Here is a 13268-nt window from a genome sequence, read left to right as displayed (position 1 = left end):
TTGGAAATTTCAATTTTCCAAAAAATGCCATACAAGCTTTCAAAAAGTCGCTGGAGGCTCCAAAACTATTTGAAACACACCTGCAGTCGGTATCATAGCATATTGAAATTAGTTTGCAGAATGAATTTTGGCTTTCCATCCCCATTATTGATGAAATTTTGGGAAATTTCAAGTTTCAAAAATCTACTAGAGGCTCCAGTAATTTTCAAAAAGTCGCTGGAGGCTCCAAAACGACTTTAAATCCACCTGCAGTCAACTTTGTAGCGTATTGAAATTAGTTTTCAGAATGAATTTCAGCTTTCCAACTCCATTTGAGGGAATTTTGTAGGAGTTTCGGGTTTCAAAAATCTGCTGGAGGCTCCAGAACTGCTCAAAATGGTTTGAAACAGTTTCCAATCGATTTGAAATGTCGAAAATAGGGTATATCCCAAACTTCAGCTTTATCGGTCAGTTTGGTAAAATTTTGATTTTTTCTCCCTCATTTTTGGCCTAAATTTGATTTTCAAAAATTCACCAAAAATCGAAAAACGAACTTTAGCACCTGAAATTTTGACAGGTGACAAACTTTTGCCTGATCATTCGATCTACTTTTGTACGGTTTGAAAAATTTCGTTCAAGTCCTATGTTGGAATGCAAAATCTGCGATTTCGACTGACTTGTCAATCAAAATGGCCGCCATTTTGTAAGTAGGGCCGCTTTTTTTAGTATAAGGGCTATAAATGTTCCTAAGGACTCCCCCTTTGGGAAAAAAGTGGTTCCGGAGGTTATACGGGGGAGGGGCGCGTGCGATAGATCCTTATGTGGGCTCCCCGAATATACCTATGTATAATGTAAGAACTCTCTCGTACACGTTAATAAAATTGCCTAACCAGTCCGCCGTAAATACGAATGAATTGAAGTTTTCACGTGTTAATAAAATTGCCTAACTAGTTTGCCGTAAATACGAACGAATGTTGAAGTTTTTCTCACTCATTATTGCGTTCGTTGTCATTTTTTCATAGGTTTCTCAGCATTTTTTTCAAAATCAATTTTTCAGTACATATTTTGATTTAATTATTTTTTTATTTCTCATAAGTAATTTATATGTAACTCAAAAAATAATTCTCTTGAATTTTTTTTCGTCAGTTCTCCAAGGATTTCCTCCCAACTCTTCAGCGATTTCACTCACCTATTTTTCAGTTATATATCAATTGTCCCAGAGGATTGGCTAAGGGGGGCAATTATTCCAATTGATATGTTCCGGACTATACTTAATTAATGTGAATTACGTCTAAAAGCAATTTCATAAATTTTCAAAATGAAATTTAGTTACATTTTATTTTTATCAATTATTGGTGAGATTGTATCAAATGGAGTTATTAGCAAGCTGAAATTTACTTCGCAAACTAATTTCAATTTCGGATTTCCAACTCCATTTGATGAAATTTTGTAGAAATAGGGGATATCGCAAATTTCAGCTTTCTTTGTCAATTTGGTGAAATTTTGATTTTTTTCCTTCATTTTTGGTCTATTTCATTTTTAAAAATTCACCAAAAATCGGAAAAGGCACTTTAGCGCGTGAAATTTCGACAGGTGATAAATTTTTCCTGATCTTTCGATCTACCTTTGTACTGTTGAAAAAATTTCCTGCAAGTTCTATGTTGGTACGCAAAATCTGCGATTTCGGCTGACCTGTCAATCAAAATGGCCGTCATTTTGTAAGTAGGACCACTTTTTTTTCATGTTCCTAAGGATTTCCCTTTTAAGGAAAAAGTTGTCCCGGAGGATCGACGGGGGGGGAGTGCAATAGATCTTTATGCGAGCTCCTCGACTGTTAGTTTCCCAACAAAAACTCCATCTCAGATTTGGCGTTTTTTGCGAGGTTCGCAAACTATAACGATGATATAACTTGATTAATATCAATGTCGTTATAATTCTCTGTATGTTGGCGAGTAAGACTAACCTGTGTAATGTGCCAAATTAATATCTTTACTAAATGATGTCAAATACCAGCGAGATTCAGTCTAAACTAATAATTATTCGTGGATGATGATGCTGCCTGCAGGGTGGAGTAATACGTATAAAGAAAACTGACTACATTTCGAGTAATTGTATTACAACCTATCAGAATCATGTTTTTATTTTATTGTCAAAATAACCTTGGAGATTTTCTTTCGGCACAGTAGGGATGCACCTTAGGTATGTATTTTGCGAAGTTGGAATCTTACACCTCACACCCACGAAATCAGTTTGCTTCAAAATTTTAAAGGTCACCTATTTAAGCTCCATTCAACTTGTGAGCACCAAAATAAGATATCCTTGGTTTATAATTATTCTCTTTATACTTCATTCAAACAAAAACCACGAATCAAAAAAATACTCCAACCTGACAGTGAACACAAATTCGATTACAAAAGATTACACGTGCATAAAAAAACGTTGATAAATTAAAATTTACGAATTTTTATTTTTAGTTAGCAACTCGGCGTGAGACGAGAAAATTATTTACGATTTGAATACGCACAAAACACGGCGATGACGACAAATGCTAAAAATAAACCCATTCCTATATACTTACAAACCCTAATCGGCTTTCATCGAATAGAAAATTAAAAACGAAAAAACCACATTGACATTTTTCAATTGAAATAGCTGCGACTGTTTGCTTCTCGTCGTGAATTTTTTTCTGTCTGTTTCGTGCTCGTATGAGCTGCTGAAAATTGAAACATATAGGCTATACACAGTCGGTAGTTCTCTTTTTGCCAAGTCTATCGACGATACGTTAGGCACAACGAGGAGGAGGAGCAGCAAAAAATAATACATTCTAATGACAAAAAGTTAACGTATTAACAATCGAATATGTCAATTCATACGTCAATATCTGTAATACCGATTTCATGCGAAGGAAAAGTCAGCCAGCTCTGTCTTCATCGTACATATTATAACATTTCGTCTTTTCCATACTGCCACGAACAGATGACTAAACAATATAATAGCAATATGCATACTTGCACGCCCTCTCATATCAAGCTATGTTGAAAAAAAAAGCCTCGCGTATAAATTGTCGATGTCGAAGCTTTCACTATTTCGAATATTATCGATACTGAAATAAGAAACGAGAAGAGAGAAAAAACAGCCTGGATTAGTGTTTTCTCGGATAGGTACCCCTTATGGGCTCATATTTGACGTAGTCTACGTAGCATTCATCTTTCGTTCGTTTTTGAATCTTCTTGGTTGATGTTTCTTAAAATTCAGAATGTTTTCGGGCATGATGTTTTAAGAATACCTGTGTGGGCGTAAAAGATGATAACATAGTAATATCTAACGGTGTATGGCTGTGAATGTTGACAATGTGTCAATTCTCAGGAACCACTAGATAAGTGTATTAAAAACTAGACAGCTGCGCTTAGCGCAGCTGTAACAGTGTGCGTAGCTTCTTTAGTTTGGAAAGCGCAACGCAATTTTGGAAAAGAAGCATAACAAAATTTCAAAAAAAGGCGCAACTTCGAAAAAAGCACAATGCGACTTCAAAATAATAAGCACAATGCGATTTAGAAAAAAATCACAACGCAAATTTCAAAAATAGAACAAGATTCCGAAAAAAATCAAAATACGATTTTGAAAAAAAGCATAACGAAACTTTTTAAAAAAAACGATTGGAATTTTGAAAGCAGAACGCAATCATGATTTAAAAAAAAATCACAATACGATTATGAAAAAAAAGCACATCACGATTTTCAAAAAAAGCACAATGCAACTTTGAAAAAAAGCGATTGGGATTTTGAAAGCAGAACGCAATCATGATTTTAAAAAAAACGCACAACGTGATTTCGAGAAAAAAAGCACAATACGATTTTCAAAAAAAGCACAAAGCAACTTTGGAAAAAAGCAATTGGGATTTTGAAAGCAGAACGCAATGATGATTTAAAAAAAAGCACAACGCGATTTTGAAAAAAGGCACAACGCGAATTTTAGTTTAAAAAAAGCACAACGCGATTTCGAAAAAAAAGCACAACACAATTTTGAAAAAAAAAGCACAACGCAATTTTGAAAAAAAGCACAGTGCGAACTTTGAAAAAAGATCAACGCGAATTCTCAAAAAAGCACAACGCGAATTCTCAAAAAAGCACAAGGCCAACTTTGAAAAAAAGCACAATGCGACTTCGGAAAAAAAGCACAACGCAAATGTTGAAAAAAAAACAGAACGCGAACTTCAAAAAAAAAGCACAACGCGATTTTGAACGCGATTTTGAAAAAAAGCACCACGCAATTTTGGAAAAAAAGCACAACACAATTTCGGAAAAAAGCACAACGCGATTTTGAAAAAAAAACGAACTTTGAAAAAAAGCACAACGCGATTTCAAAAAAAAGCACAATGCGATTTTGAAAAAAAACATGATTTTGAAAAAAAAGCACAACACGATTTTGGGAAAAAAGCACAACGTGAACTTCAAAAAAAAAAGCACAATGAGGACTTCGAAAAAAAAGCACAACACGATTTTGAAAAAAAAGGCACAACGCGAATTTTAGTGAAAAAAAAGCACAACGCGATTTTGAAAAAAAAGCACAATGCAAACTTTGAAAAAAAGCTCAACGTGAATTCTGAAAAAAGCACAAGGCCAACTTTTAAAAAAAGCACAATGCGGATTTTGGAAAAAAAACACCGCGATTTCGAAAAAAAGCACAACGCGAACTTCAAAAAAAAAGCACAACGAGATTTTGAACGCGATTTTGAAAAAAAAACACCACGCAATTTTGGAAAAAAAAGTACAATACAATTTCAGAAAAAAAAGCACAATGTGAACGTTGAAAAAAAACAACTCGAACGTTGGAAAAAAACACAATGCGATTTCAAAAAAAAAACAACGCGATTTTCATTTTAAAAAGCACAACGCGAACTTTGAAAAAAAGCACAAAGCAAATTTTGGAAAAAAAGCACAGCGCGATTTTGAAAAAAAATGCACAACGCGATTTTGAAAAAAAAGCACAACGCGAACTTCAAAAAAGAAGAACACAACGCAAATTTTAGGGAAAAAAGCACAACGCAAATTTTAGAAAAAAAGCACAACGCGATTTTGGAATAAAAGCATAACACGATTTTGAAAAAAAAAGCACAACGAGATTTAAAAAAAAAGCACAACGCGAATTTTAGAAAAAAAGCACAACGCGATTTAAAAAAAAAAAAAAACAACGCAATTTTTGGAAAAAAGCATGTGATTTTAAATAAAAAGCGCAACGCAAACTTTGAAAAAAAAGGCACAACAAAGTTTTGAAAAAAAGCACAACGAGATTTTTTAAAAACAAAGCACAACGCGATTTTGAAAAAAAAGCACAACGCGAACTTCAAAAAAAAAGAACGCAAATTTTAGGGAAAAAAGCACAACGCAAATTTTAGGGAAAAAAGCACAACGCAAATTTTAGAAAAAAAGCACAACGCGATTTTTTTTTAAAAAAAGCACAACGGGAATTTTGGAAAAAAAGCACAATGTGATTTTTAAAAAAAAAGCCCAACGCAAACTTTGAAAAAAAAGCACAACGCGAACTTCAAAAAAAAGGCACAACAAAATTTTGAAAAAAAAGCACCACACCATTTTGGAAAAAAAGCATAACGCGATTTTGAAAAAAAAAGCACAACGAGATTTAAAAAAAAAGCACAACGCGATTTTTAAAAAAAAGCACAACTCGAATTTTGAAAAAAAAGCACAACGTGATTTTTAAAAAAAAGCGCAACGCGAACTTTGAAAAAAAAGCACAACGCGAACTTCAAAAATCAAGGCACAACAAAATTTTGAAAAAAAGCACCACACCATTTTGGAAAAAAAGCATAACGCGATTTTGAAAAAAAAACACGAGATTTAAAAAAAAAGCACAACGCGATTTTGAAAAAAAAAGCACAACGTGAACTTCAAAAAGAATCACAACGCAATTTCGAAAAAAAGCACCACACAATTTCGAAAAAAAAGCACAACGCGATTTTGAAAAAAAAAGCACAACGCGAACTTCAAAATAAAGAAACAATGCGAATTTTAGAAAAAAAGCACAACGCGTTTTCGAAAAAAAGCACCACGCAATTTCAGAAAAAGAAGCACAACGCGAACTTTGAAAAAAAACACAATGCAAATTTTAGGAATTGAAAAGCACTAGATTTCGAAAAAAAAGCACAACACAATTTTTAAAAAAAAGCACAACGTGATTTTAAAAAAGAAGCGCAACGTGAACTTTGAAAAAAAAGCACAATGTGATTTAAAAAAAAAACAACTCGATTTTGAAAAAAAAAGCACAACGCGATTTTAAAAAAGAAGCGCAACGCGAACTTTGAAAAAAAAGCACAACGTGATTTTTAAAAAAAACTCGATTTTGAAAAAAAAGCACAACGTGATTTCAAAAAAAAGCACAACACGATTTTGAAAAAAAAAGCACAACGCGATTCCGAATACACTATGCTATGCTATTCTGAAAGCTCCGGAGCACAACGCGATATATCAGGAAAGCATAAGCACTGCAGTACTGAGAGATTGAGAGAACCTCTTGGGAGCACAGCAAAATCACAAATGACTGGAGGTTTTGATTCTGAAAGGGTAACCACCTGCTTTCAGCATCTACGTGTGTAAATGAAACACCTGCAGGTGTTTCACAAATGACTGGTGGGTTTTCATTCCGAAAGGGTAACCACCTGCTTTCGGCATCTAGTCTAAAATTGAACAATGGGAAAGATAACACTGTAGATAAGAATATTTTAGGACCCCTGCAGTGTTACATTTTAAAACCGATGTCGGCTTCCCTTTTGATACCTTTCTCATTGTTCAATTTTGAAAATTTAAAGTCGGCTTCGCTTTTGTCGGCTTCCCTTTTGATATGGCCCTTTTCCCTTTTTTATTCTTTTTTTGGTACAAATTTTCGTAATTAATTGCAATTACTCAAGAAGCTAATTGAGTAATTGCAATTATAATTACGACATTCCCTCCCTCAAGTTATGCCTCACCTACCTACGAAAGATTCAAAAAAATCGGCCCATTCCTCTAAGAGAACATTCGAGCCAAAGAATTTTTCAACTTTCGGAACGAAACCAATAGTGTGCTACGCACACTAATACGCACACTAAAAATGAATAAACAAGAATCATTTCTTCAAACGTTTCTTAAATTTAGAAATGCAAAGAAAGAAAAATGAAATAAACACCTACCTATAGATAGGTAAGAACTAGAATAGCATAAATAGGGGAAAAAAACACTCACGCAAGCGTGAGAAGACCGACTTTTTATTAAATAAAAATCTTTTACTCCTGCAAACAAATTGATTCACTTTTTGTGGGATATTTACATGGCAGCTGATCTGCTTACAATCGATATTCCCGAACGGAATAATCAATTTTTAATGAATCATTCACAAACGAATTGAATCACTTTTTGATGAATCATTTGCGAACGAATTGAATAATTTTTGATGAATCATTCCGGAACGAATTGATTAATTGTTGGTGAATCATTCGCGAACGAATTAAATAAATTTTGGTGCATCATTTGCAAACGAATTGAATCATTTTTGAAGAATCACGAACAAAATAGGTATTGAATTTTTAGTGAATAATTCGCGAACAAATTGAATAATTCTTAATGAATCATTCGCGAACGAATTGAATACGTTTTGGTGTATCATTTGCACACGATTGGAATAATTTTTTGGTGAACTATTCGAGAACGAACTGAATAATTGTAAGTGAATCATTCGCGAACGAATTGAATCATTTTTGGCGAATCCTTAGCGAACAAATTGAAAATTTTTTAGTGAATCATTCGCGAACGAATTGAATACGTTTTGGTGTATCATTCACAAACGATTGAAATAATTTTTTGGTGAATTATTCGAGCGCGAATTCATTAATTGTTGGTGAATCATTCGCGAACAATATGAATAATTTTTTGGCGAAATATTCGAGAACGAATTGAATAATTGTTAATGAATCATTCGCGAACGAATTGAATCATTTTTGAAGAATCGCGAACGAAATAATCAATTTTTAGCGAATCATTCGCGAATGAATTGATTAATTGTTAATGAATAATTTACAAACAAATTGATTTGAATCATTTTTGGTGAATCATTCACGAACGAATTGAATCATTTTTGAAGAATCACGAACGAAATATTCAGTTTTTAGTCAATCATTGGCGAACGAATTGATTGATTGTTAATGAATCACGCACGAACGAATTGAATGATTTTTGGCGAATCATTCGCGAACAAATTGAAATTTTTTGGTGAATCACTAGCGAACGAATTTATCAATTGTTGGTGAATCATTCGCAAACAAATTGAATCATTTTTGGTGAATCATTCGCGAACGAATTGAATCATTTTTGAAGAATCACGAACGAAATAATCAATTTTTAGTGAATCATTCTCGAACGAATTGATTAATTGCTAATGAATCATTCACGAACGAATTGAATAATTTTTGGCGAATCATTCGCGAACAAATTGAAAATTTGTTGGTGAATCATTTGCGAACGAATTGAATAATGGTTGGTGAATCATTCACAAACGAATTGAATAAATTTTGGAGCACCATTCGTGAACGAATTGAATCATTTTTGAAGAATCACGAACGAAATAATCAATTTTTAGTGAATCATTCGCGAACAAATTGATTAATTGTTAATAAATCATTCACAAACAAATTGAATCATTTTTGGCGAATCTTTAGCGAACAAATTGAAAATTTTTTAGTGAATCATTCGCGAACGAATTGAATACGTTTTGGTGTATCATTCGCAAACGATTGGAATAATTTTTTGGTGAACCATTCGAGAACGAATTCATTAATTGTTGGTGAATCATTCGCGAACAATAAGAATAATTTTTTGGTGAAAATATTCGAGAACGAATTGAATAATTGTTAATAAATCATTCGCGAACGAATTGAATCATTTTTGAAGAATCGCGTACGAAATAATCAGTTTCAGTGAATCATTCGCGAACAAATTGATGAATTGTAAATGAATCATTGGCGAACGAATTCATGAATTGTGAATGAATCATTCGCGAACGAATTGAATAATTTTCGGTGCATCATTCGCGAACGAATTGAAGAATTTTTTATGAATCATTCGTGATCGAATTGTATAATTTTTGGTGCATCATTAGCAAACGAATGGAATAATTTTTAGTGAATCATTCTCGAACGAATTTATTAATTTTAGGCGAATCATTATTGATTCGTATAAGTGACTCGTTCGAGAGAGAGTCGATTCATTTAATTATTTAATTTTTGGTGAATCAATCACGAACAAATTGAATAATTGTTGATGAATCATTCCAGAACGAATTGATTAATTGTTGGTGAATTATTCGGAAACGAATTGAATCATTCGCGAACGAATTGAATCATTTTTGAAGAATCGCGAACGAAATAATCAGTTTTTAATGAATCATTCGCGAACGAATTGAACAATTTTTTATGAATCATTCGTCATCAAATTGCATAATTTTTGGGGCATCATTAGCAAACGAATGGAATACTTTTTAGTGAATCATTCGCGAACGAATTCAATAATTTTAGGTGAATTATTATTGATTCGTATAAGTGACTCGTTCGAGAAGTAGTCGATCGATTCATTTAATTATCTAATTTTTGGTGAATGAATCACGAACCAATTGAATACGATTGGATGTAATTTATCTCTATTTTCCCGGAGCTTACTTCAAGTTGAAAAAGGTACGAGTATACATATTCACAAGTAAAATAGGTAAAATGCCCTGCCCTCGTATTTTTAAAATTTTGATGAAACATTGTTGGATAGGTGCATTTTTTTTCAAAAAGTTGGAGCCAAAAAATTTCCCCCACCCTACCATCTTGTCCACAATAGATGGGTCAAGTTCAAAAACTCAAAAATGTGCTTTTTGTGTCACGACACCACCATAAAAAGACGATACTGCCAGTGATATAATCTGAAATTTTGCATGCGGACTTTCAAAAACATTAGAAAACTAAACAACTTCTTGAAACCCCAATTTTGGGGCCATATGCACCCCCCCCCATTTGTGGGTGCAAGAAGATTGACATCATGGGTTTCGTTATCATATGATTCGAACTCGCTGAAGACGAATATGAAGTTAGATTTTGTGGTATGGACTCTCTTAAGAGTCACAATAAGGAGAGGGAGATTGCCCAAAAATTGAGTTTTTAGTAAAAACATGCCTAATTTTAGCTATTTTTCGGGAATAAAACTTGTTTATTTGATTTTCACAACTGATATACTTATTTTGTTATGTTTGCAGGTAGCTTGGCTGCGTGTTGACACTCAAACCATATTAACCATACATAATCACGTGATAACAAAAAACCATCGAATAGCGGTCACCCAAAGCGATCGTCGTATGTGGTATTTGCACATACGTGAAGTACAAGAGACAGATCGAGGATTTTACATGTGCCAAATAAACACAGACCCGATGAAGAGTCAAGTTGGGTATTTAGACGTCGTAGGTAAGATTATAACCTTCCATCACGACCAAGAAAAAAAAATGATCTTCCAAAAAGCTTCATATAGTATCATGAGACTGAGTTGTTAATTTCGTATGTTTGGTTTTTCTTCCAGTACCTCCAGACATCCTGGACTACCCCACAAGTACTGACATGGTTGTCCGGGAAAATAGCAACGTTAGTTTAAAATGCGCCGCTTCTGGGTCACCGACTCCGCGAATAACGTGGCGCAAAGAAGGCGGAGAATTAATTGCCTTAAACAATGGCCAAGAAGGTAATGAACTATATGTACTCTTATACGTGTGATAAACTGATAATGTCATACTTGTCGTCGTAACTTGCACCATTGACAAGTTTATACTCGTAGTACGATGTAGTCGGTACAATGGCCCCGAAAACTCTGGCAAATTTGTACGGTAGCAGTGCATATAAGTGATTTTAGAACACGCGATTGTCTCAAAAGGTTGTACATGATGTGCTATCCCTATATACTTATTACAAGTATATGGTATCTAGATATCGATGGTTTTGCCAGCAAATTAACGCCTCGCTCGTGTTACGTTTAGATATGGTGTTGCAAAACGAAAGGCTGTGGGTATTTTGGTATTAATTTATGGATAGTTGTATCGATATGTATGGAACGACCACGTTGTCTCTTTTAAAATGCTACGCTCGTTCGTCGAATCAAAGCTTTTAAAAGATGTTAGAGCGACGAGCCAGGATGTGGGTTGGAGGGGGGAGGGAAGGGATCCAGAGGTCGTATGGGGCAACGTATCTATATATATATGTACTTTTATGAGAAAATGTAATAAATGAAAATCGAATCCCACATTAATGGGAAATATGTTGGAGCGATGATGGCAGCGGTACAGTGTGGTAAATTGCTGTACGATGATGGCGGTGGGGATGCTGCTGTTGTCGCTGCGGCCAGCGTTAAAACGACGATATAATTTCGTATTCTCTTTTATTTATTCGTCGTCGTATTGTTTTTTAAAAAACGTTATCGTGTGCCTGAAAATTGCGAAACAAATAACAAGTCTTTAAGGATTTCATAAGGGCGTGATGAAGAATTGAGTACAGCAGAAAGTCCATCTCGAGGGATTTTTTTAATGGAAGGTTTTATAACAAAAGGTCTTTTTCTTTCTCCTTTCTCCTTTTTTTTTTTCAGTATTGTAGTCTCGTCCATCGTTCTTTCTTTCACAGCACGGCAAGTACTGTGAAAATATAAAGCTCCTTGTCAATTCCCGCTCATTTTGGATTATTCGTTTTATTTTTCAAAACGGAAACGTTTCATGTTTTACGAATGTGTGTGTATATCTGAAAGAAACGCATACCAACCACATACACGTGGGGAGTTTTTAAATCGAAAAGAAAATATAGTAGAGAAGCGGAAAAAAAGTGCTGCACAACAACGAAAACTGGTGTGTGAGTTGGAAGTAGGTACGAGTATTTGGTAAGGAAATCTTTGCAACACACTGCATTTGGCATCAGAATGAAATTGAAGTTTTGGTACAAAAGCTGTAACCAATTATGTTTGAAATATAATCGCCAGATTTCATCTTTGATCCATTCTTGAGAGGGAAATTTTAATTTCTTATTCTCAAAAAGGAACTTTTTGGTCATCCTGTTATTAGCAAAAAGGTTGATGGAGTGTCTCATCCCATGAGAAATTTCCACTATCCAACTGGAAATTTGAGAGTAAAAGGTACCTAATTTGTTAAGAAAGATTGAATTTTTCTAGAGCTCACTTTCGACATGAATAAAGTGAAGAGAATATTATGTAGGTAGGTAGATACTCTTAAGTGTTCAGAAACCCAGTTTTTAAAAAAAAATCGTTGAGAATTAGAAAAAAAAACTTTGAGCTGCTGCAGCTCTTGTAAATTATTTTTTATGTCATAAACTTTTATTCACTTACGCAATTTATGGGTCACTGATTACATGAGTGAGAAAAGTATGAGTATTTTCAGGACCAGACTTTTTTTTAAATCCAAAAAATCGCGAAAAGTGCAATATACGAGTACAAGCAACTGAAACTCTTTTCAATTGCTACTTTTTATCCTAAATGAGAGAAGGTCTACTCCTTTAAAAAATTTCAAGAACTTCCCTTTATACACGAGTACGTTTATCAGTCTTTTCAACTATGGAAGAACTTTATGGCAGCCAGGGAAAATTTTTACTTCAAAAAGAAGTTATTTATAGAAAGGTTAGAAAAATTTTCATTTCATTTTTAAAATTTTTCAAATTTGATGGGCTTCTGATTTCTTTAAAAGTACCTATCAAAATTACATGAAAAACTGAGGGAGATTTTTTTGAAAACTGAGTCATTTAAGTACGAAAAAATTCTGATGCAGAAATTGAAATTTCTACCTAGAATTTTCATCAGTGGTCCATCTGATTACATTTTTTGATTTTTTTTTCAATTTTGTAAGATTCTGTACAGAATTTGGCATTGAGAAAACGTTTCTTGGGAACCAGGAGTGCTTTTTTTCTTGAAATGGGGATTATTCAAAAGAATCTTGACTCATAAATTTAGAATTTTTAATGAATAATTGTTGTTACATTTCTTTGAGTGTTTATAGTTTTGGGAGGCCCCTGTTACAACTTAATTTCTAGGCAGGGTCCATGATTTTCAGAATTTTTTTTTCATAAAAATTAACAACTTTGGAATATGGAAGCAAAAATATCTAATTTTTTTTTCTCAAAAATTAAAATAATTCCTTCTCTAAGTAGGTTTATTGCTGTGTTTTAAAGCCAGTTTCAGACAAAAATGATAAAAGTGTATTTTCAGTACCCGGATTGATTTTTA

At 33.7% G+C, this 13268-nt stretch overlaps 1 protein-coding gene across 1 annotated transcript in view; it reads left to right on the top strand.

Annotated features, from left to right (window-relative positions):
* The window catches only part of LOC135834594 (lachesin-like), a 274954-nt gene that overhangs the window by 206979 nt on the left and 54707 nt on the right, over positions 1-13268 (top strand). The window contains exons 3-4 of the mRNA XM_065348512.1: positions 10258-10465; positions 10578-10736. Of these exons, the coding sequence (XP_065204584.1) occupies positions 10258-10465; positions 10578-10736 (367 nt within the window). The remainder of the gene's footprint in view (positions 1-10257; positions 10466-10577; positions 10737-13268) is intronic.

The sequence above is a fragment of the Planococcus citri genome, chromosome 2 (assembly GCF_950023065.1).
Source record: "Planococcus citri chromosome 2, ihPlaCitr1.1, whole genome shotgun sequence".
Classification (NCBI taxonomy): domain Eukaryota; kingdom Metazoa; phylum Arthropoda; class Insecta; order Hemiptera; family Pseudococcidae; genus Planococcus; species Planococcus citri.
The sequence above is the reverse complement of the archived record's forward strand: the minus strand, read 5'-3'. Positions and strand labels throughout refer to the sequence as shown.